This window comes from Sebastes fasciatus, chromosome 3, assembly GCF_043250625.1.
Source record: "Sebastes fasciatus isolate fSebFas1 chromosome 3, fSebFas1.pri, whole genome shotgun sequence".
Lineage (NCBI taxonomy): Eukaryota > Metazoa > Chordata > Actinopteri > Perciformes > Sebastidae > Sebastes > Sebastes fasciatus.
The window spans coordinates 31,948,002-31,972,245 of NC_133797.1; the positions used below are offsets into that span (position 1 = coordinate 31,948,002).

Consider the following 24,244-nt stretch of genomic DNA (forward strand, 5'->3'; position numbering starts at 1 on the left):
TTTTTTGTTTGAGTTAAAAATATGACGTTTCATTCAGTTTTACAACGTGTTAGAACGTGTTGCTTTTAAGTTTCACTTTCACATTTGCAACGTAGTAGGCGTAGAAGGCCCAAATGTCCCACATCTGTGGTGTTTATAGTGACTGATAACGCCTATTTAATGGCCTGATAACAGTCAAATCGGTTGGTGGTACACACATGAAATACATCCTGTTGCTCGCTGCCAACCTGTGGACACATAAATGATAAAATAAAAGAAGACAAATAAGTTTGAGATTTCTTATTTTTTATTAATACTCAACACTTTTATTCCAAAGAGACAGAAGAATAATATTTCTCAGCACTTATTTTCACATTGACTGTGTTCAATCTCATTTTCAATATTACTAAATATTCAATCAAATTTGAAATACTCTCTTCACACAAGTAATATCTCTCCATACAAAAAAATGCAAGGGTGAACTAGATTTTTGTCTTATGTACATTTATCACAATCTGTACAGCTCGGGGGTGGAGTTGTTCGATTCTTCTGTGGCAAAAAACAAAACAAAACACAAAAACAGAAGATTAGTCAAAGAGGAAAGAAAAGAGACTTCCTCTGTAAAAATGCAATAAATAATCAATTGTGCTTTCTGTGTACTGATTAATGACGGTGCTTTGAGAAAACAACCTCCTTAGCTGGTCTTTGACCAAATCAAACAGAAAATAAAAACCACATCTAAAAACCATGACTCGTTAAATGTGCACACTATCTAGTGTCGTAATAAATTGCACATATCCTGGCCTGAAGTCTTTACAAAAGCAATTTCGCAAGGGGACCTACGAATCAAAGATTTATCCCAAATAGATCTATTCTCTGCCGTTTTTTGTAGTTTTCTTTTTTTTTATCAAAAGTCCATGAGCGTGAGGTAAAGTATTTACATACAGTTTTATAATACAAGTACAATAAACAGTTATCTCTCACACACACTCTGTCTCTCTCCCATATGAGCACACACAGAGGTAATCAAGCGTATGTATTCAGGCACATACAATAACAGAAATAATGAATATTTAAAAAGAAAATTTGTTGAAATGAAAAAAAAAGGCTTCTTCAGTGACGATGAATGTATTAATCAAGACCTCAACCTTGTTTAAAAGCATTAACACAAACTATCTAAGATTAATAAAAGAAAATGTTTTCTATCCTAGTGAAATCTTTCATTTAAATTTAGCCATATTTATTAAAGTATAATCAAAATTTAGACTTGGTGTTTTCTTTTGCACAAACAAGCACACACACACACCTCACACGCACCCACAGTACTACATGGATCATCAATGAAATTGATAAAAATTCCAAATATTGTTCAAAAACACCCATTTTGTTTTTTGGGCTAAAAGTTAAGATTAAAAAACAGAAATAAAGAAAAGTGTATACATGCAAGTCCTTACAAACACTAGAGACCCCCTAGTATCATACATACTGACTTGTCAACCAAGAGAAGTGAAGTCTTCTAAAGTTCTGACTGGGATGTACGACAAACTAAATATATTCGACGCATTCAGTCAGATTGTGCTTAGGTATTACAATTTGGTTTGGCAAAATGACTAAAAAGTCAAGACAATAAATAACTGGAAATAGAGAATAGATGTCTTAAATTGTGACTAACCTCTATGTTTGTCTTTATTAGGGCAGAGATGAGCTGCGTGTCTGATGTTGTGGATTTAGGAGTCGCCTCTTTTATCAGAATAACAGTAAGAAAGGCGATGCTTTTTTACTAAATGTACCACCTGCTTTCAGGACGCTGTTTACTTTCTCCAGCCTTCCTCTTTTTCTCCTCAAATGTCTGCAGCTGACACAATCCACCCAGGATCTTAAAACGACTTGAGGGCAAATTCTTTCCTTCATCAAAATCTCAGCATGTGAAACAGATTATGGTCCGATGGGGGGAGAAATCAAGGTTACAGTACAGAGTGAAATTAATCTTTATGTTCTGTTTGGTGAAAAATGTGAGTTTGAGCAACGCTATAGAGGGATAGATGATGAAAGAGACTTACATTATCCAGGTCCTCTTGTTACGAGTGTAAGGAATAGTTTAACATTTTGGGAAATGCGCTTTATTTCCTTGTTGAGAAAGATGACGAGACTGATAACGCTCTCATATCTGTATGTTAAATATGAAGCTAGGACCAGTGGCCAGTTAGCTTAGCTTAGCACAAAGACTGGAAACAAAGGGAAACAGCTAGCCTGACTCTGCCTTAAAGCTCACTAAGTAAAGGTGCTAAATAGCAAAGTGATTTCTAGCTTAGTCTCAACAGCTCTCAACATGACGGCAGCGAGCTGACGGCTTGCAGCTAACAGTGCTTACAGCGCTAACAGTGCACAGAGATAACGTGTTTACCTGAGGGGGGAACTGGAGGGTGGGTGCTACACTTCCGCGACGTCGACGTCATCAGCTGTATCCGCCATATGAGAGCGGCGGCGGTGAGCTAGCCAGTGGGGCACGCTCACATGCACTAAAAGCACACGCAGTCGGCCCGGTGATGTCAACAAAGCAAAGAGAAGCTCTGATTACAACATACACAGAGGGAGAGCAACTTCTCTCTCTGCTCAGGTAGACATTACGCCTCTATGTCTTTACATAGACAATAGTTGTTTGATGCTATATTAATGCTCTAGATATCAAATTTGGCACCTTTATCATGTTATATCCTGTTTGTTTAATCTGTAAAAAAACAACTTAAAAATGTAAAAGTGACAAGTTGTTGTTTTGTGGACTATTTCTTGGCTGATTGGTTGCATGGCAACAACATGGTAACTACAAGAAATGGTGCCTTCAAATGGGGTCGTGTTTACCGTGTTCACGGGTTGAGTCCATATGAACGCCCCACTCAATGGAAAGTTTCCGAAAGCTCCGAGTTCACGAGTTGTGACGTGTTTGTTGACGTCAGAAATGGCGGAGGCCATGGAAGTAAATTTTTTGGTGCATAATAAGTGAATATATTGTAATTTTAGTTGTATGTTGTTTTTCTTTGTAATTTCAAATATGTCTGAAGAAAATGTTGATATTCCGAACAGCCTCATCTTTTTCCTCCGTCATTATGCCTTTGCATTTACTGCATTATGTTACCCACTTGCTAAATTGTTAGCCTCTGTGGCTTCTAAACGCCAACAATAACGTTAATATTGCTGTTGCTTAGCAGCAGTGTTCTTAAAACTTAACCACTTGAACGCCAAGCACATGGCGTACACGACTTCCCATGTTATAAACACGAGCTCACGAGTTCCATTTGAAGGCACCAAAAGTCCTGTAGCTAACCCTCCTTTGTGTCATTTTTACACTTTATATGGATTAAACAAACAATATAAGATGTGTTAATCTGTGAGCTTTAGAGGGACTGGATGTTTTTACCTTAGTTTGGACGTAGCCAGGCTAGCCGTTTCCCCGTTTCCAGTCTTTGTGCTAAGCTAAGCTAACTCTGACACTGAGAGTGGTCTCGATCTTCTCCTTTAATGCTCAGCAGGAAAGCAAATAGGTCTAAGCGTATTTCCCAAAATGTCCAACTATTCAATCACAGGGTAACAGAGCACAAACTGTTTGTACTATATATATACCCCATTTCTAAGCTATAATCTTTTTTTAGATAAATAATGAAATGAAATGACATGCTATAAGGATGTCATTTATGAATGATTGAAAGACTAAATCAAGAGAATATTTGGGACTATGTACTTGAGCTCGCTGTGGTGCTTTAGACCAGCAGAGTGAAAATGTTCAACACTTCCCATCGTTCAAATGTGACCATCTAATGCAGCAGGCGGCGCTTACAGCCGTAATCATGGAATAATTAACGTTACTGCTGCTCATACCGGCAACAGAGGCCTAACTCTGAGAGTCCATTATGTGCCTGTCCTGAACAGCAAAACTGTCACGGCCAATTGAGTCAGACCCAATGAAACGCGATGAGGGCAACAAGCGGACATTAACCGTGATTTACATGTATTTAATGGATAGTTGGCTCCTGGGCCGTCCGTTATGAACGGTGGGGTTTGAGGAGGCGAGGAGCGATGAAGCTTGTTGAGCTTCTTCGTAAATGATTTCAAGGACTTACAGTTGGATTAATTGTGGAGTTAATAGTAGAAGAAGCAGCTCCTATATTTTATTTTCTAACTCGTATTTCTTTACAAACAGCGGCGCTGCTCTGTCGTAGCTGACTTTTTGGGAAACAGGAATGTTTGTTTATCATGGCACTGTGGTTTTAACCCTTGTAATCCTGCTATCAGTTACTTTTATTGTCGGGGATCTACGAAGGAATTTAAGCTTCCTCTACGGCAGCACGTTTAGCTTTGCATTATCTAACATCTGTTAAATGCCCAAAAGTCTGTTATGCTCATGAAACTCTACCCTCATCAGACTTTTTCAGGTGTGTTTTCACACTCAAATCAATTAGACTAATCGTTTGCAGGTGGATCTGTCTACCGACAGAACAGATCTTGTGTGTAGAAAATCAGTATTAATCCTTTAAGGCACATCCAGCTCAAAATGTGAGACCCATTTGGTACTGCCGAGCAGAAAAAAAGGAGAGGAAACGGCAAATCAGTATGATGATGTTGCTTCTGCAGCTGAAAAAAAGAGACCTTCTTTGCAAATTTATAAGTACATAGAATGTACTCAGCAAGTCATGCCTTTCACATACACTTCACAGCACTCAAGAGTAAGAAAAGTAAAAAAAAATAAATAATCAAACATGAAGAATTAATAGCAAAGAAGAGTCCAAATTACAGGAACCAAAGATGACTGCTCTACCAGTCTCCTGTAATATTGGTAAGCTAAGAAAGAATTAACATCATACAAATATGTAACATGAACTATTTAAATCAATAAAATTGAAAAAAACAATCCAAACCGATCATCATTAAACACTGGAATAATATTCAATAATATTATTAACATTATCAATACAATTATTATTAGTTTACCCTGTTACTTCGACAGAAGCGTTGATTTCTCATTCATGATTGTATTTCCGTTGTTAAACAAAATGTTTGTTTTGGTGTTAAGGAACTGCAGGAGGGAGGGAAAGACAATGAGCGTGTGAAGAGAGCAGAGATTTGATTTCACTTTTTTCCCCCTCCCTCCCTTCCTATCTTTCTCTGAGCGTCGGAGCAGCACCAGAATCCTCTCTTCTCATTAAAAACTCGTCTCCCGCTGTACTTCACAGCTTAGCCTCTGTGCATCGTCCAAATTCTTTTGAGAACAACACACACAGTATCGTTTCTCCTCATTCTCTTCACACAGAGGTCATCAGCAGCTCTACGTTTCTCCCCCCTCATTTCTTCACCCACTTCATCTTCCTCCTGTCTTTCTTCCTCCGTCTTCACCCTCAGACGTCTGACTCAATGCTGGAGAGCTTTTCATAAACGTGTCCATTGCTGGCACCGTTGAAGTTTCTCTGTCCCGGCCCCAAGCCTAACGTGTCCCTGGCCACGGGCAGTAGCTTGCTGGCCCCGTGGTGGTTCCCCATGGGCCCTCCCACCCCGCCCAGACACAGCTCTTTGGGGAACCTGGGGGCCACATTGGACATCACCCCAGCTGTGGCGGACGCGGGCAAATAGGAAGTCGTTCCCATGGAGCCGCGGAAGTCCCCTCCTCCTCGGCTGTTGTTGAGAAGTTGCTGCTGCTGTTGCTGCGTCTGTGGCTTTTTGATGTAGTACGGTTTGGCGCCGTGTAATAGACACTGGTCGTCGCCGAAGGTTGGGATGAAGGGGTTCTGGTTCACCTTATCTGGGTAGAGAGATTTAGACAAGGAGTAAGTCCCGGCCCCTCTGCTGCTACCACCACCAACACCACCACCACAGCCCCCACCTCCCATCATAGCTCTATCTCTGTCCCTCTGGTCTCTCTCCCCCACCGACCGCTGATGCAACCCACCATCGCTTCCACGGAACAAACTGAAGGAGGAGCCTCCTTTCGCCCTATCCCCGCCTATTCCTCCAAACATGGAAGGTTCCCTTTCACCTGCATACCCTTCAAACATGTGGGCGTAAGGGCTGGGGCCCTCCATGAAGCGGTCTTTGTCTTTCAAGCTCACACTTCGGGGCTGGGCAAACTGACCCCCAACGCCGCCTCCACCCCCTCCCATGCGGCCTGCCCCCTCCCTCTGCAGATCCACAAATGTGTCATACGAGTGCTGCCTCCGTAACACCCTCCCGCCCGGCCCTAGCTTCCTGCGCTGCGCCTGAGGTGGTGTTTGGCTGGGTCCTACGCTACTCTTCACTGCGGCGAACACCATGTTATTATCCTCGCTGATGTTGTAAAGGTTGCTTGGCTGGATCTTACACGAGTCGCAGCGTTTGCTAGCGGAGCTGGGGCGACTGCCGCCTCCTCCAACTCCGCTAGCGGAGCAAGCGCCGCCTCCTCCTACACCCCCTCCGTGGTGACACACATTGTGGCAGTTACGACACTCCCAGTCACCCCCTGCTATGCCGCCCCCTCCTAGCCCAGAAACCCCCTTCTCCCAGCAGGTGTGGGCCTGCTGCCCTGCCGACACTGAACCAAGCCCACCTTTACACTCCGGCTTCTTGCCTTTACCTTTGAGGAAGTCTTCTACAGGTACTAAGGTTTTACAGATACCACCACCGCTACCACCGCCCACGCCGCTTCCTCCACTTCCACCCTCTTGCTCCCACTTGGCCTTGCCCTCCTTGGAGCGGAACTGGTCCGCATAGAAATCCCTCAGGTTCTCTTTGTCTTTGCGGAATAAGTAAGGTGAAGAATTACCCCCTCCTCCTCCCCTCTTCCGCTCCAGGGGAGGTGAGACCGTGCGGTGTGACAGGGGCCCGTGGGGGAAGTGGTGGTGGACGGTGTGGTGGTGGGCTCTCCTCCTGAGGCCGCTCAGCTCTATCTCGTCCTGCTCCCGTCTGCACTTGGCCGAAGCTGGCCTCTTTTTCAGGCTGTCCCTGTACTGCTTACGCCGCTTGTTGTTGCCCTCCAGGTTGCCGTAGGTGACAGTGTGCGTGGAGATATCCGAAACATCCGAGCGAATGTTCCCATCGTCCCCCCCTGAGCCTCCCCCACCCCCACCACAGTACCTGTCGTGACCCCCGATGAGCCCCGTGCTGGATGCGCCTCCTTTGAAAGAAAACCTCCCGTACACATTGTTTCCCTTGAACCCACCCTGGCTGGAATCCGCAGGGGTGTGGCCAGCAATCAGGTCAAACTTATTGGTATTCCTGTGAGTCATGGAGGGGCGGGGCTGGGTGGTGAAGATGGGCGCTACCCCACCCCCTAAACTGTCGCAATCGAACATGCCCCCCTCCAACGAGCTAGTGCTGCCTAAGCTACGCGGCCTGTTAGGCGGGGGTCCGGACATACCCAGAGCCGAGGCCGGGTGGTGGTGCAGGTAATGGTCCTGGTACAGGTTGCTGTCCTTCAGGGGCAAGTTCCCAAAAGTCCTCTCCACCTCGCTGATGTAGTCACTGAACATGTTGTCCTCTGGCAGGTAGGGCGGCGCCGACTTGCAGTCGACAGGGTGACCCACCAAGCTGCGCCGTTGCTCCTGGATATCGTAGATAGCCGAGTCGCGGCCGCTGTGGCTGTACTCCAGGGCGGCGTGCGGAGAGCCGTTAATGCCCGGGACGGCGGTCATGTCCTTGGCAGTGCGGAGCAACCGCAGGATGTTGGAGTGGGTGTTGTTCATGTTCTTCTTCATGGTGGCCGAAGGTGAGTCTATGGTCGACTTGTTTTCCTCGATTTGTACCCCGTGGATGCAGCTGTAGATACCCTGGAGTGTGAAAATTAGAAGACAAGGGAGGTAGAGAGAGAAAGAGAGGGTGAGACAGGCCATGGGAAGAAGGAAGAGTAAGAGTGAGAGTGGTAGGGTATGACGCCCAAGTGAGAAGAAAACAAACAGTAAAATGTGCGGCAGTAGTCAGGAGTCAAGAACCAAAGGGGTTTAATGTTAGAGGGAGTCAAACAGCAGACACATCAACAGAAAGACAGACAGAGAGAGAGAGAGAGAGAGAGAGAGAGAGAGGCAAACAGAGGCAGAGAGGTTAATGCATTGCCATGTTCTCTCTGACCAGCCTCTTGTTTACACACTATTAAACAGTAATAGGGGCTGAGTTCATAAGTGACTTTTCTCCTGGGAACAGCATGGACCCTCACAGCTGCTGCTCAGCACGCCACCTTTAGACACAGAGAACTGAAGGAGCAGATCAAAGCCTTGATTGATAACACAAGAGGTGCAGTGAGCTCGTGGTTTTGACCACCAATCAATAGGTTTAATCAATGTCATTTAAATTCAGCTGACACTGGTGCCACTGGCTTTCTACCTCGGGATTGTTTTACTCTTTTTTGTTTCTATTCACGAAAAACATTGCCAAGGAAATGAATCCCTTTGCAAAAGTTTGTCTGAGACACATCAACAATCGTCTATTTAAAATGTCATTATCCATCAGTACGCGTTTGTTTTGGTTTGTTTGGTTAAGAGCAGGATTTTCAAGAGAGGGGGGAAAGCCTTTTGCGAGTGAAGGCAAACAAGCGAGTTTAAATGGGGGCTGAGGGAATCTGTGGTCGAGGCGACAGCCAAATCCGAAAGGTCGAGGACACACTACCCACCAGCCAGCGCGCGGGCCAACTTTCCTCAAAGGCGTCAACTTGTCAGAAACAGTTTCTGTCTGTCTCTTAGTCACTTTCCCCGTTGCAGAGCCACATTCATGAATCTGAATCGTCAACCCTCTTTTCTTTTATGCCTCCATTCTCTCTTTGTGTCTGTTTTATCTCCGTTTTCGGGTGCTCGGGTGAGCGGCAGCCGCTCCAATGGGATTGTCTCTTTTTATCTCTCTACATCTATAGCTACTACAGCTGCTGTGAAAGGTAATAGAACAGAGGTACCTGGCACACCGCTGTGTCTATTCTTTTCTACTCTGCCTTTGTCCCACCACCCGTTCTATTCTTTATCATGACTCTCGCTAACTGATCTCTTTTTCTTCCTCTGTATTTTATTAGCCCTTTGTGCTCCCATCACTTGTCCATCCTTACACTGTCTACATACTGTATATGAAATGCAGTTTTCTTGAATGCTGCGCTATCTTTAATGTTTTGTTTTTTTCTGCCTCGCGCTGCAACTTCGGTGTTAAACCAGGCATGGAAATGTATAAAAGATATCCGGCTGTAGAAGCACCTCTTGAAACGTGTATGCACTTTAAATGGATGTTGTAATGCAACAAGTAAAATCATTCTCAAGCATGTCAGAGCTCAGAGTGAATCGTAAAGCTACCATGCAAAAAGCAGTGCTTATGTTTTGCATAAAAAAAGCAGTTTCGGAAGCTACAAAGACAGAGGGAGATTCCTGCCAATTCGACAACAAAAAAAGAAAAGGAAATGGTGCGTTTCTGAAGTGCTCAAGGCCAGATCTGTGTTTTAAGTTCTTTCAGGTTAGTCTGAGTGGGTGGAAACCAAATGACATTACAATTAGAAACACCGAACACATAAACACTGGTGTCCTTTTCTCAGGAAAATAATAACTGAGACAATTTGCATGCAACAACATGCAAATTACCTCCCCTCCCCTTCTTAAAAGGCAACATTATGCAAATGATTTACACCTCAAGTGATTATTATGTGGACCTAAACAGCCTGCATCAATAACACTGAGACGCCTTGTTAAGTGACCCATCTGAGCCGAGTCGTAACCACGCTGAGACGAGATCTTCCACATCCACAAACACGCCTTCAGGTCACCGGCTGAGAATGTGCAGCATAGTTAAGTAGCTTTTATTTCAGCAACATTAAGTTAATAAACAGTGGACTTTTCTCAAAGACTGCAGGCTTCGTTAACCCCGTCAGGGACTGATGCTGGTTGGTCTCGCTGTCAATCAACATATCAATAGCCATGGTCTTTACGAGCAATTATGCTTGTGTGTTGTTGGTAGGGCTGGGTATCGTTTAAAAAATGTAAATGCCAGTACCAATACCAGTACCCTTAAAGTGATACAGATACCAACAGAGTACTTTATTTGATGCCCATCATGTAGCCGCCGGCTCAGAGATCTCTGTGTGCAGGCAGCCAATCCCGGCTGTATGGGTTGTAGGTACTGCGGTAGTGGGCCAATCACACGTCATATTAAATTGAAGAACGCCTGAGGTGATTGATTGCGAGCAAAGCCATACAAATAGTCTTTTTTTTTTTAGCTCTGAGCACAAAAAGGATCGATTGCAAGTATCGTTTGACTGGAGACGTTTCGATACTACTTGGTACTGTGTTATCTCAGTCGATATGTTATATTTTCATTATGTTGTTACTCTGTACACACAACATCTATTGCACGTCTGTCCATCCTGGAAGGGGGATCCCTCCTCTGTTGCTCTTCCTGAGGTTTCTTCCATTTTTTCTTTTTTCCCTGTTAAAAGATTTTTTGGGGGGGAGTTTATCCTTATCCGATGAGAGGTTTGCACTGTAAAGGACAGAGGATGTCGTATCCTGTACAGATTGTAAAGCCCCCTGAGGCAAATTTGTGATTTTGGGCTATACAAATAAAATTGACTTGACTTGATACCTTAAAAGGCATCATGTACTGATACCCAGCCCTAGTTGTTGACAATCCAGGCGACACATGCCCACTACAGTTGTTTTTCACTGTCTTTAATGGGTGAAGAGGTTGACAGAGTTCACTAAATAGTTGCCTGTGTTATTTTTTGGTTGTGATGCTTTTGTTTGGTTAACTCTTCACATTCTAGGTGTTCACTCTTGACCTATATGAAGTCAGAAAGGTTAGTGACATAGTTTGACTGGAGCTAAACCTGAATAGAAGATGCCAGTATGCTTTAACCGAATGCTTGTTGGATGGTCAAACAGCGTCTGAAACCCCCTCCCCATCGACTGTTGCGTCCTAAAGTAAAAAGCAAACCTAAGGAACGCCATTCCCTGTTTCTAGGCAACAACAACAGTTGCAGCTGTTCTCATTGGTTGCGCTTTCAAAGGTCAGCGGCAACAAGTTCAGTTTGCCACGGCAAGGGCAGGGCTTCTGCCTTGTCGGGCAGCACAGCTCTCCCCATAGGAAAACAATGGCACAGCCAGCGCAGAGTGATTTTACCGCTGATCATGTGTAGATGGCTTTAGGCTCTCTTTTTTCATTTTTAGCCCAATTACTTTCCATGTGTAAAAACGAGTGAATGTGTTTGAGGAGAGACTGTCTGAAAATGTGCGCTTATCACGTCTCGCCTCTTCCTTTCACGACAGCCTTTTCATCTCGCCACACATTTATGGATTTGTTTGTTTGAGCATACTGACACCTTAACTTTGAATAAATGTTTCACTTTAACATTTATTTGTTTTGAGTCTGCTGTAAGCCCATTGCTGTAGTCAGTTACACCAAAAACCTCACAGATTTCACTGGTTAGTTGCGTTACTGTTCTGTAAAGAGTGCTCATATTTAACACCTTCAGATTTCTAGTAAAATAGATTTTGTTTTTTCAAGCCAAACCTATAAATCTACATATAAAAATATCCATCATAAATCTTCAAAGTAATTATTCACATCAAACATTTCTTCATTTTTTAAATAGTCCTGGTTATTTTCTAGTAAAGAAAATGTGCAATACAACATTTTAAACTAATAATCAACTTTAAAAAGGCACATAAATGCAGGTTTTTGGACTGTGTCTGATAGGGTTAAATTAATATTTGTAATACATTCTTGTAATATTGTGCTCCCTGACTTGTAGTTTGTTATTTTAGATTTTTTTCACTGTATAGCACAGGGCGCTGTTGACTCGTGTTTTATTGGTTAACGACTGCCTGGGCTAAAAAAGCCACAGGTTAAGTCAGGTGAGTCATCGTATCCCGCTGACTGACTCGATACACCTCAACCGCAGCCAGTGGTTTGAAAACAACCCCTTCTTGTGATCTTTCTGTCAGGAGGACAAAGGTCAGACCTAAAATAAAACACGAGCACACTCACTCTGCTAATGGAGAAGGTGACCCCGGGCTGCCCGGAGCACACGCCCATGAAGCAGAAGCGCAGCTGCCAGTAGAACCAATGTTCACAGATGAAGGTGATTAATGACAGAATCATGGCGGCCCCAAGCATGTAGAAGACCCCCGCCATGTTGTCCACGTCCAGCTGACTGCTCATCACCTCGTTCTTCTCATTGTGGCAGATGCCCGTCAGCCACATGGCCTCAAACTCCTCCATATCACCTGGAGGAGGGAGAGACACATATACACAGGTTACTGTATCGGGGGTGTTAGCGTTAATGTTTGTGTGACCTGTGCTCTTGGGTGAGTTTGCCCGTAGGTGTCCGGACATGTAAGTGTGAGTATAAAACAGAGAAGGCACATTTTTGGGATGGGAGTTGATGCCAAAAACAGCTCAGGTCTCATGTACGTGCAACAAATGTCATGTTGCATTATTTTGACTGAACGCCCCCCTGAGGATCATCCTCATTAAGGAGTGCTTATGCAAGGCTATCCCTTCCTTGTTGTGGGAAAAAAAACAACTGCCTGCTGGGACTTGACAGTCCTCAGGGAGGAAGTGTGTGTGGTCATGTGACGAGCGTTTCCGCCCTAAAATGTGTCCCCCTCAGTTCCACATCCCTGGAGGGGAGAGGACACGTCCAGAGAGATTTGTTTGATCTGCACCAATGGTCTGTTTTTGTGTGTGTGTGTCTGTGTGAGATCAAGGAGGGGTATATATTTTCCCAATGCTTGCATAACACTGTTTTATGGATGGATGTGTGTGTGTGTGTTTGTCTCAGACAGCTGTTCACTAGTTTTCAAGACTTTCTTACCTAAATGAACCTCAGTAGGAGAAAAGAAAGTGCAGTGTTAAGTGGTTCTTATGACGATCAGTTATCCTGCTGATGAGCATCAAACGGAAAGTGAAGAGGAAAAAAAGCAAAGGGAAAAGTTTATAGTTTCATTTATGTTGATCATGAATTAAATAGTTCAACATTTAGCGAAATACTCTTTCACTTTCTTTCTCTGAGTTAGATGAGAAGATTGATACCAGTCTCAGACATGAGAGCGGTATAAATCTTCTCATCTGACTCTCAGAAAGAAAGCAAAGAACTCTTTACTAGAATGTCTATTAAGATGTCTAATAAGAAAATGTGTTAGTGATAACTGCATTTCAAAGGATGAAAATGAAAGTAGCATTTTTATTTTATTAGTTACATCTGTGCTTGTGCAAATGTCTTCTATGAAAAAGGCCTATTTGATTTGTAATTTCTTCTAAATAAGTAGCATTAAAGGGGTGCAAGAACACAGCAATCTTTGCAGATTTTGAAAATAAAAGAAATAAACAACACCACATAAGGCCAGACACTCTTGTTTTTATGTGAATTCCTAACTATACCTTACTAATACCCTCCTTAACATCTTCAGATCAGAGATGGAAACTGCAAATTTGTTCCCATTGCGAACCAGTGTCTAATTCAGGATAGCAGTTGAACTCGGACACTATTGATTCTTCTTATCAGACTGCAGATTTCAATGACAATGATATGAGGGCAGGATAAAGGCTCTCCTGGATGCAGTCTTTACTCTATATGAACCAAAATTGAATCATAGGAATAAGTCCTGGATCAATTAGCAGAATCTATAATGAAATTTAAATCTATATTATCCTAATTATTCTCCTCCATTCTTATCCATCATCTTCCCCATCCCTCTCCTCCTTCCCTCCTGATCCTACATCTGTTCAGATGAAGTGGCACTCAGTTTCCTGTTAGTAGGCCATCGCTGATCCTCTCCTTCTGCACATATGACTTTCATCCTGTTCATATCTGGACTCTAACAGGACGTGACAGCAAACATTGACGAGTCTGATCTCTTAACCTGGACTAACGGATGAGTGCTGACAGCAGAGCAGTGTGCATGAAGTAATGAGAGGTAATGTCTGATGTGTTGGCCTCTTGTACACAGACGACAGAACAATAAGGCTTTACTTCCATTTGGTAGATGTGTGCAGACATGTTGTCTGACCTTTGGGGAACACACACACACATTTAAGCATGCACACAGTCACGCACACATACACATACATGCACAGACTGTACATCACTCAGCAGCGTACGTCAAGGTCTGAGTCGATTTGGCTCATAAAGATCTGATCCGAGGTGAATGTTCTCTTTGCAGTGACCCCTTCATCCATCACACACACCGGGATGGAAAGTGAGAGCACGCCGAAGACAACCATGTGTGTGTGTGTGCTGTACAATATATGATCTGGCAGGTGGCGGAGCACATGCTATCTCTGGAGTACACTCTCCAAAGGCAACGATTCACATCAGGAACAATCATTTATTTTACATGAAACTTTTCCCGAGATACAAAATGTAAAAGTGCTGCCAGGACGAAGGCTGGTGATGCATTTAAAAATGTTTTATTCCACATTCCTCCTGTTTCCCTCAGAACTTCAGTCCTTTTCTATAAGCAGGAACACTTCCCCTCGTAGGAAGTTCAGGATATACTGTAATACAATAGGAGAGTATATGAATACATTCATGACATTTCTCACAGCAAAAGTAAATATTATCTGACTTGTCAGTCAACAGCAAATATGCTTTACAGCATTCATCCATTCATTTTCTATCACTTTCTAGCACCTGTTAACCCCCCCGAGACCCACAATAGACCCGTTTTGTCTTTTTTAGGGGGCTAAAGCAGGTCAGCAGTAGATGTCACATAGAAGTGGTGTACATCATCTGAAAGCTGGGAGATTTGATTGAAGATTAATTTGAGATGCTGCTCAGCACTTTGTGACAAGTTGTTCTAGCCATAAATCAGAAATAAACATGAATTAATTAATTGAATAATTATTTAAAATGAATTGTTATAGTGTATAAGGGTTTAGAACATTATGATCAAAGTATATATATAGTATTGTTTTTTTCTGGTCGGCGGGAATTGAAAAATGTTCAACTTTGGGTAAAAAGCTGCGCTCGTCACTGTCACTTTTTTACCCAGCTGTCCAATCACAATTGAGGAAGGGCGGGACAACTACCACAAAGACCAACCGTCACATCCTACCTGTAGGCTACATGTGCTGAACTACAACAACAATGGAGGAGAATTTAATTCACATAGACCGGCGTGTCCGTCCTCTCTCCCTACAAGCTTCAACCTTCTCTTCATCCAGAGCAAGTACTCTACCTTGTGCCGACATTTTTACTTCTGCGGATATTCCCTATCATAGCTACCAGACGCAACCAGCTGAACAAAACGCTGCGTCTCATTGCCTTTCCGTGTTCTGCATTTAACAATAAACAGGTATTCAATTTGTTTTAAAACTGTCATCTTCGTCATTTAAAAAGCAACAATATACCTAATGATAGCCTAAAATAAATTAAATTAAATTATTCACACACTTTTCAAAATCATAGGCTGAGCTTTACAGCCTTTATGTCTGCTTCTTCTGAGGCCTTTACTACGAAGCAGGATTTGGGATTAGCGAGGTAACTTCAGGGTCAACCCTGGGTTTTCCGTCCTACGACGGTGGTTCACTTCTTACCGAGGTAGATCACCATGGTAACTTATGCTGAACAGCTAACCTGCTCCGGAGCAGATAAGAGATCAACTCGTATGTAAGCACCGCCTACTGACCAATCAAAGCTTGGTGCACGGATCGTATGGTAATATTACACAAATACGAAGAAGTTACAGTCATAATCCAGACTAAAAACAACACAGTTTAAACTGACAAATGCAGGAAGGACAGCTGGCTGTGTGCTGTGGGTGCTTACAGCTTTGAATTATGTTTTTATATTTATATTCTTTACTTGCTCTCAAGTCCGTTTCACACCGCCGGAGAAGGGGATGCAACTGAAAGAAGGGTGTAATGAAATATAATCTATACATCCATTATATTTAGAAAGCTATTTATAATATCACTGCCCCATCCAGGCGACTATAGCTGACTTTTATGAGCCGTTTACTTAGTAAATTTGTTAATTTTACGCATTCACACATCGGAAGTTTTTGCTTTTGCCAGCTGTCCTTCCTGCATTCAAAAGCGTCAACGGTGTTACTTTTAGTCTGGATTATGTGTTCAACTTCTTTGTATTTGTCTAATATTATAGTTTGCTCTTCCTTTGTAAAATGTGCCGCTCTGCAGACAGTAGACTTGTCCTTGGCTTCGTATTACAGGCCTCTGGTACTGTAATTTTGTGGATGAAAGTGATTGTAAACATGAGCATGTGGTTCATACCAGAAAGCTCCTGAAATCCTTTCATTAACAAATTTGAAAAAAAAACCTGTTGAGATGCTATAGTGTAGCCAGAACAAATCAAAATATATTCAAGGTTACACTGAAGAACTCTCTCAATTATAACAGTCCAACACAGAGCTCCTTCTACCTTCTACCAGCATGCTGCCAGTTCTTCCTGAGTTACCAAATAAACAAAACTCCTTCCAAACTCAAGCTTTCACTTCTACAGATGCAGCAGCTGCAGTCTTTCAGGCCTGCTGATGCCTCACTGTTGATTAAGGACTGAAATGTGCCAGCCTGGCTCAGGAGGCCTCATCCTGCAGCTCGACAGTCTCATCGACTGCCGGGATCTACCAGCAGGTTCTTGGGTTGTCACCATAACAAACACCGACCACCGTCTGAGTCACAGCTCAGTTTACAGCTACTTCGATGACTTCATGTCTACAACATTAATATACTGATGAGAGCATAACTACACTCTCAACCTGAATGATCACTGTGTTTTGTTTCTTGCTCTTTTTTGTTTAAACAGAGTGAAATAAATTAAGGCTACAATAGCAATTTCTTGTTGAGTATGTTTTTGGTTGTTAAAACATTATACCTCCGAGAAGGTGTCATGGTGTTTAATCCTTTTCTACGGGATATTTACTGTGAGGACATTACAATACAAATAAGACACTAATTAAACCATTATCTCCAAAATGACAACAACAAAATATATAATATACAAATAACAAACCAGTTCCTTACCATCTCCAAACAGCATGAGGATGGCCAGATCAACAGCTCGCTTCCAGCCGGAGTTTTTCTGGATGGCGATGCCGTAGCCGGTGGAAGCGAACACCTTGCCGCTCCCGATGGTGACCAGCTTACAGCCCTCGTCTCTGCCCGCCATGTAGTTCAGCACCGCGGCGTCGTAGATGAAGGCATCCAGTTTGCTACAGAGCGTGACGGAAGGAAAATGTGTTAGAAGAACTCTTTTACATTGGAGGCTTTTTTTTTTACCTCCAATCATATAGTGACAATGAATGTGTCCAAAATCACTCCCCCGCTCGGTCATTCATCACTATTCCCGCTCAATAGTTTATAATAAATTGAGATTTTAGGACACTTATGAGTCACCATAAATTGTGTCATTGCTGATTTTAAATTACAAATCCATTAACAGTGATGGATAACACTTCATTCTATGGGTTTATTTCTTTCCAACTTCTGGAATGTTTCTTGGAAATAACTATGTAATTTAGACAGTTATATATTAGTTAGTTTAGGTAGCTGCATTAAAGGAACTGTGTGTAACATTTAGGGGAATCTATTGCTAGAAATGTTATAAAATATTAATAAGTATGTTTTCTTTAGTGTATAACAACCTGAAAATAAGAATCGTTGTGTTTTTGTGACCTTAGAATGAGACGTTTATATCTACATATGGAACGGGTCCTCTCCACGGAGTCCGACACGTTTCTATAGTAGACCGGAACAGACAAACCAAACTCTGTTAACTTTTCCTGCTCGGGCCGGAGTCGATTATGTTACTCGCTCCCGTCTTCGCTGCTCTCTCTCTCTCTTGCTTCACCACTCACTTCCCATGTAATCACTCACTCTACGCACTGGCTCTGCTCCAGATGACCTACACTGCTTTTAAAACAACTGGCTCTAGAGAGTGCCATTTGCGTTTTTGCGTCAGCCAGCGTAGCTCTTCAACACGCTTGGCACACGAGAGGCTCCAGACCTCATTGTTAGATACAGCCAGATCCTACACACTGCTCCTTTAACTTTAAAAATAGTTAATAGTAATTTCCATGTACTGTAGGAACCGCTCCATGTAATATTCATTCATCATTCATTTATTAACGGAGACTGTATTCTCCATTAATGTTGATTTCTGCATGTTCAGACGACCTGCTGAGCTCTGAGTAAAACACTCTAGGAAACGCTGGCTTAGCATTTAATTGGAATTAATTGAAAGTGTTAACTCTCTATTACAGCTATAATTAATGACACATTGCATAGTTATTTCGAGGAAACTTACAAGGGAATTATTAGAAATGTATGGGTCCATAAAATAATGTGTTACCAGGCAAAACATTGCATTGAGGGATATTTAAGAAAAAGGCAGTGTTGTTGCTATGGACACTATGAAGGCATTATATAGCACTGTGATATTATAAAGCAGAGATATTTAACTTTGAATTCATACACTTATATAATATGTCGGAAAGTAAATATAAGAATCCGGGTAGGGAGGGATTTTGGATACAATCACTGATTATTTTATTCTATTTCTGGGTCCACCTAGTCTGAAACAAAGACCACCTTTGCTAACATCTTAAAAAACAAATAAAAAACGTTCAAGCCTTCAAGGAAAAAGAGCAGCAGTGCTTTTTCAGTATATACGTTATAACTTACACAAAATAATTCTCAATACAAGATCCAACAACCACGAGATGTGGTTGAAAGCTTCGGAAATAACAGGTACGTTTGTTTTGTTCTCATTATCAAGAATTAAAGCTCAGAGTTGGTAATCTTCTTAAAAAACATGTTTTGGTTATATTTGATGAAATTCTCATTATATCCCGACAGCATCAATAAATCAAATGTTCTGACAAAAAACACATTCTGCCCGTACACTCATTGTGCATCACCAGAGTCTTCCACAAGCTGCTAGTTTGAAAGCTGTGAGCACGAACAATAGACAAGTTCGTTGTTTACGTTCATAATGATAATTAAGGGGGAGTGGCTTTGGAGGGAGGTCTGAGTTTGTCGGACTGTCAGTGTTGCCGTCTGGGTGACTTTGCTCTAGATTTAGGGACTTTTGGAGCTCGTGCTGCTGGCTACCTTTCATTGGAAAAGAGTTGGCAACACTGGGCCGGGTTTTTCCGTTGGATCATTTTAAAAATCTAGCGTAGTCTTGGTAGTTTCTTAAGATTGCCAACCCTAGCTTTAATTTTTAATCAAGCACTTTTGTTTAGACCTAATAACTAAATTGACCGTGTGACAAGGTGCGTACTGTCTCAGCTGAAACATTTCCCTGTATTCTACTCTATTATATCCAGATCAATCCTGACTGAGTGTAAAATGACATGACAGTCTCCAGCTTGGTGACAAACGTTGCCTCTGGGCTCTACAGGCCTCTCTGGTCATTCAGAGGTACATCACTGCTTTGCATTTTTAATCCTTTAGCAGTGGTTGATGAACACATTAGAAGACAGGGAGTGAGAGAGTGAGAGAGAGAGAGAGAGAGAGAGAGAGAGAGAGAGAGAGAGAGAGAGAGAGAGAGAGAGAGAGAGAGAGAGAGAGAGAGTGTGAGAGAGAGTGAATAGAGGCGGAGAGGGTGAATATTAGCTAGCTTTCACTGCAACCACAGGCTGCTTTTCTGGGTGCCAGTGGCAGGCTGATACACAGCTCCACCGGCTGCCCACCCACATCACCCAGAATGCTCCCTCTCCTTATTCCTTCATCATCTTTTCTCTGTATTGCATCAGTACAGGACCTCACAGCTTCATCACACATGTCTCTTTTCTCCCTGCTGAGATCCTTTCAACTCCCTCCTTCCCCACATCCCCCCCATCAGTCCCTCCCGCCTCCCCTCCATCTCTCTCCTCCTCACCCGTGCTTCAAACTGTACAGCGCCTCATCTACATTCTTCTGGTGGAAGCTGGTCATGTAAGTGTGCATGTCCCGGTAGTTGTTGCGGATGTTGCGCTCCGTACTCCCATTGGGCACCGTGCCAAACCGGAATGGCGGCGAGAATTCGTTTGGATTCTGGAACTGTGGCGGGAAAAGAAACCACACAGAGAAAATGACAGAGGAGTGCTCGTTAGCATGATAAAAGGGATGATAATGCACTGTTGAGCACAGGGGCTATGCTTTTAGAAACTCAAAATGAATGAAATGCTTAGAGTTGCACTCAACAGACAGACAAACATGTAGCCTACTGTACACCAGATGAAGGTCAAAAATAAAGATCATATACAAGTGCTGAAACGATTAGTTAATAGCTGCAACTGATGATTGTTTTCATTACTGATTAATCTATTAAATTGCTGGATTAATCATTTGGTTTATAAAATGTTAGAAAAAACTGACAAGTTCCCATTAGATCTTCTAAAGCCCAAGCTGGCAGTTTTTTGTCTGAACAACTGTCAATCGATTAAAATATTTAATCGCAATTAACCACGCGATTGCACAGTTAATCGCGATTAATCGCTAATTAATTGCACATTTTTTATCTGTTCAAAATGTACCTTAAAGGGGAGATTTGTCAGGTATTTCATACTCTAATCAACTTGGGAGTGGGCAAATATGCTTGCTTTATGCAAATGTATGTATATATCTATTATTGGAAATCAATTAACAACACAAAACAATGACAAATATTGTCCAGAAACCCTCACAGGTACTGCATTCAGCATAAAAAAATGTTCAAATCATAACATGGCAAACTCAAGCCCAACAGGCAACACAACTTGACTATGACTTGCCCAAAACTGCATGTGATTATCATAAAGTGGGCATGTCTGTAAAGGGGAGACTCGTGGGTACCCATAGAACCTATTTTTATTCACATATCTTGAGGTCAGAGGTCAAGGGACCCCTTTGAAAATGGCCTTGACAGTTTTTCCTCAACAAAATGTAGCATAAGTTTGGAGCGTTATTTAACCTCCTTCATGACAAGCCAGCATGACATGATTGGTACTAATGGATTCCTTAGGTTTTTCTAATTTCAAGTTGCGTTAATGCGTTACATAAGACAAAGAAAAGAAAGAAAAATAGAAAAGCAGCAGATTCCCACAATTTGTAACTGAGTAACATTGTGTTATTACTGCTTGAAAGTGATTTTAAATTGATGCGCCTATTATCAAAATAGCAGCTGATTCGTTTTCTGTTGTTCGACTGATTGATTGATCAACAAATTATTTTGCTGTAAATCAATCGATAAAGTTCAAGTTCATTTGTGGGGCCCAATATTATAAAAAAGCATTTCAAAAAGCTTAGTCCACAACAATGTTGACAATCATTTAATCGTTGAAGTAATCTATTAAGCAAACATGACAAAACATTCTCAAATCTGAGGCTTAGCTGCTTTTCTTTGTCGTGTCTGTAAATAGAGGGGTTTGGACTGTTTGTTAAACAAAACAGGCAATTCCAAAACAATCAACCTGGACTCTTTATGAACTAAACCAATTATTCCCCACCAGGGGTACTTCAAAAGCTCCCTGTAGTATATTTATTGTCACAATAACCAATAAATTACGGGCTTCAACAGGCCGACTGCACAGGACTCTCCTCGCACCACCCTGAAAACCACCTGTTACGATTGAGAGTGCATGAAAACTAGTTAGCATTTTGAAACACGCAGCTTGTGCCATAAATAGTAGTCACACTGAACAAATACATTCATGACCAAACCTACCAAAACACTGATGATTCAAATGATAAAAAATATTGTAACATTATACACTTTTATATAACTAATAGTGTTAAACACTTCAAAATTACTTTCAAATAAATGTAAATGAACATGATGGGTGGTGTCACTCACAGGGCACTTGAGCTCAGGTAATTGTGTCTAATAATAATACATATAAATAAAGTTTAAATAAAATAAAATACATAAAAAAGGTAAGTCATTTTTAGTGACAGTCCTAAATCGGGAACCCCTTCACAGACTAATTTACTCACAGAAATCGTCCACACTCGGTCTCACAACACCCCACGTTACGTAATGTCACACACCTGCTCCTCCGCCCCACAACCCCTCACACTGCTTTGAATTCACACCTTTTTATCTGACAGGCCCGACACCTGGTCGACGTACTCCTCCTGGATCATGAAGGCAGCCAGGTTGGCAGTGTAGGAGGCCAGGAAGATGACAGCGAAGAAGGCCCACACTGACACCATGATCTTACTTGTGGTACCTTTGGGATTCTGCACCGGGACAGAGTTGTTGAAAACCAGACCCCAAAGCAGCCAGATGGCCTTACCGATGGTGAAGGACGGACCGCCGGGCTCTGGGAGAGGCATAAAAGAAGAGGGAGGAAGGGAGGGAGGAGGGGTACAAAGAAAGATGACAGAGGGAAGAGGATGCAAGAAATCAGTTTCACAGATCCCAGGTGCTACTTCACTATATCTGCATTTACTCATGACCGCCGTTGTGGGAGGCACTTGATGGATGGCGGTGACAACGACTGGATTTTTTTCCCATCATTTAGTTTGTCAACGATCGCAGGATGTTGCCGCGCGGTCCACATCCGCTCTTCCAGCCGCTGCCGTGACAACCCACTGTTACAGACTACCTCAGATCCACCTACCTCGATGGCAGCATGACAAGGTAGCAGGATGGAAACACTACCTACTGTAGCTCCGTGGCATCAGAGACAGGGAGGAAGAGAGAGAAGGGGGGAGGGGGTAGATGGGCACACAGCAACCTATAATTACGCTACAGCTGGAGCAGCAGTAAAGGACAACGGCCTTACGTTACCTAGCGATTAAACCATACATACTGTTGCTGTGACAGAAGACGTTCAGAAAACATAACTCCAAACCAAACACCATTACTCTTCTCCCCTCTGGTCCTCGATAAAAAAAAGGCTGCGAGCGGTGATATAACACACCTCTGATTTTATCTTGAGTGGCTGCCGTTGAGGCAGGCTAATGCAATCCTGAGAGTCAAACAGAGCCGGGTGTATAAAACCTGGAGAAAAAAATAGATTGAATCTGAACCATTGATTTTGATGGGCAAATTGATTCGAACGGCCTGCTGCAACCGAATTTGATTCAACAGCGTAGTGTTGCTCCATACTGTCAGACACCATTAAACCTGACACATATTTTCAATGTATGGTAATAGATCTACTTAAGTGTACTCATCGGTTTTACAACCCTCGACGTGGCGGTGTAACAACGTTGCGTAATATTTGAGAATGGCACAATAAAAAAAAAAAGCCGTTGTAATGCAAGAACAGAGGAGTCTTTGTTCACACAGAGACGCTAAGAATACTTAAGATCACCTATCTGGCTCTTGTCAATGATCCTTTTCATTAGTGAAAGAGCTTAAGTGACTGTAGATGGAGATAAGTACTCCACGGCATCGAGGAGAAAGTCCCAGCGCTCCAGTGGCACTCATTCAGAAGGGATTGTCAAAGTAATTTAGCGCAGGAGGGTCTCGGTTTGAATGGTGCATTCAAGGTAACAAAACGTGCCAACGAGGTCTTCATTTCAGCACATGAGAGCGCCTGAAAATCTACCTCATTGTCACCTTTTTTGGAGCATGCATTTGTGTCTCAGCATGTGTGTGTGTGTGTGTGTGTGTGTGTGTGTGTGTGTGTGTGCAATCCTCTCACCTCGCCCATCTGCCAGGCAACGATTGAAACCCACCGGGCTGAAGTACTCAAACGCAAACACAGCCACGGCCGACACCAGGAGCAACATCACAAACATCATCACCCAGACGTCAGCACTGAAGGGCTCTAAAACACAGAGAGGAGGGGGAGAACAGGGTGCAGAGGAAGTGGAAAGGGAAAGGGAAGGGAGGGTTGTAGGGAAACAGAGAGAGGAAGTTCATTAAACCAAATTAAAGAAAATGATAAAATCACCCCCTGGTATCAACATGATTATTTGTATTCAGACGTTTATGTACTAGTCAGTGCGCTCACATTGCTGCACATTGATGGATTTGGTCTGCGTTTGTGTGAACACTAACGAGCACTTCTCAAGAGGGGAAACCGAGAGGGAAGTTGGTAGGTGTGAATGGACAGATGTACTCATTGAATTGGGCACATTTTCCACCACTTGCACTCCGCTTTGCAATTTTCACACACATAACAGCCTGTGACAAACACCATAGCACTGTAGCTAATAAAACAATCTCACTACAAGGTCCATTTAGTAGCTGCTCTGGAGCCACATGATCTGTATTGACCCATGTATGTTGATCTACCTCTGACTTTAACACCTCGCCTGCAGGTTTTTAAGCTGTGTGTATGGATCTGGTAAAGCTGCAAGATGAATTCGCCCTTCTTGGCAAAAATAAAGATGTCTGAGCTGT

At 42.7% G+C, this 24,244-nt stretch overlaps 1 protein-coding gene across 10 annotated transcripts in view; it reads right to left on the minus strand.

Moving 5' to 3' along the window:
- Nucleotides 1-268: 268 nt before the first annotated feature.
- grin2bb (glutamate receptor, ionotropic, N-methyl D-aspartate 2B, genome duplicate b) overlaps nt 269-24,244 on the minus strand; it is a 121,281-nt gene continuing 97,305 nt past the window's right edge. For 6 of the 10 annotated variants that reach the window (XM_074630296.1, XM_074630297.1, XM_074630294.1 and 3 more), the window contains 7 exons: nt 23,541-23,666; nt 21,979-22,208; nt 19,805-19,965; nt 16,945-17,132; nt 11,947-12,185; nt 4,963-7,766; nt 269-528 (listed from right to left, as the gene is read on the minus strand). In XM_074630296.1, coding sequence (XP_074486397.1) covers nt 5,367-7,766; nt 11,947-12,185; nt 16,945-17,132; nt 19,805-19,965; nt 21,979-22,208; nt 23,541-23,666 — 3,344 coding nt within the window. In that variant the 3' untranslated portion in view covers nt 269-528; nt 4,963-5,366. The remainder of the gene's footprint in view (nt 529-4,962; nt 7,767-11,946; nt 12,186-16,944; nt 17,133-19,804; nt 19,966-21,978; nt 22,209-23,540; nt 23,667-24,244) is intronic. The other 4 variants (XM_074630302.1, XM_074630301.1, XM_074630300.1 and 1 more) reach the window with 4 other exon arrangements.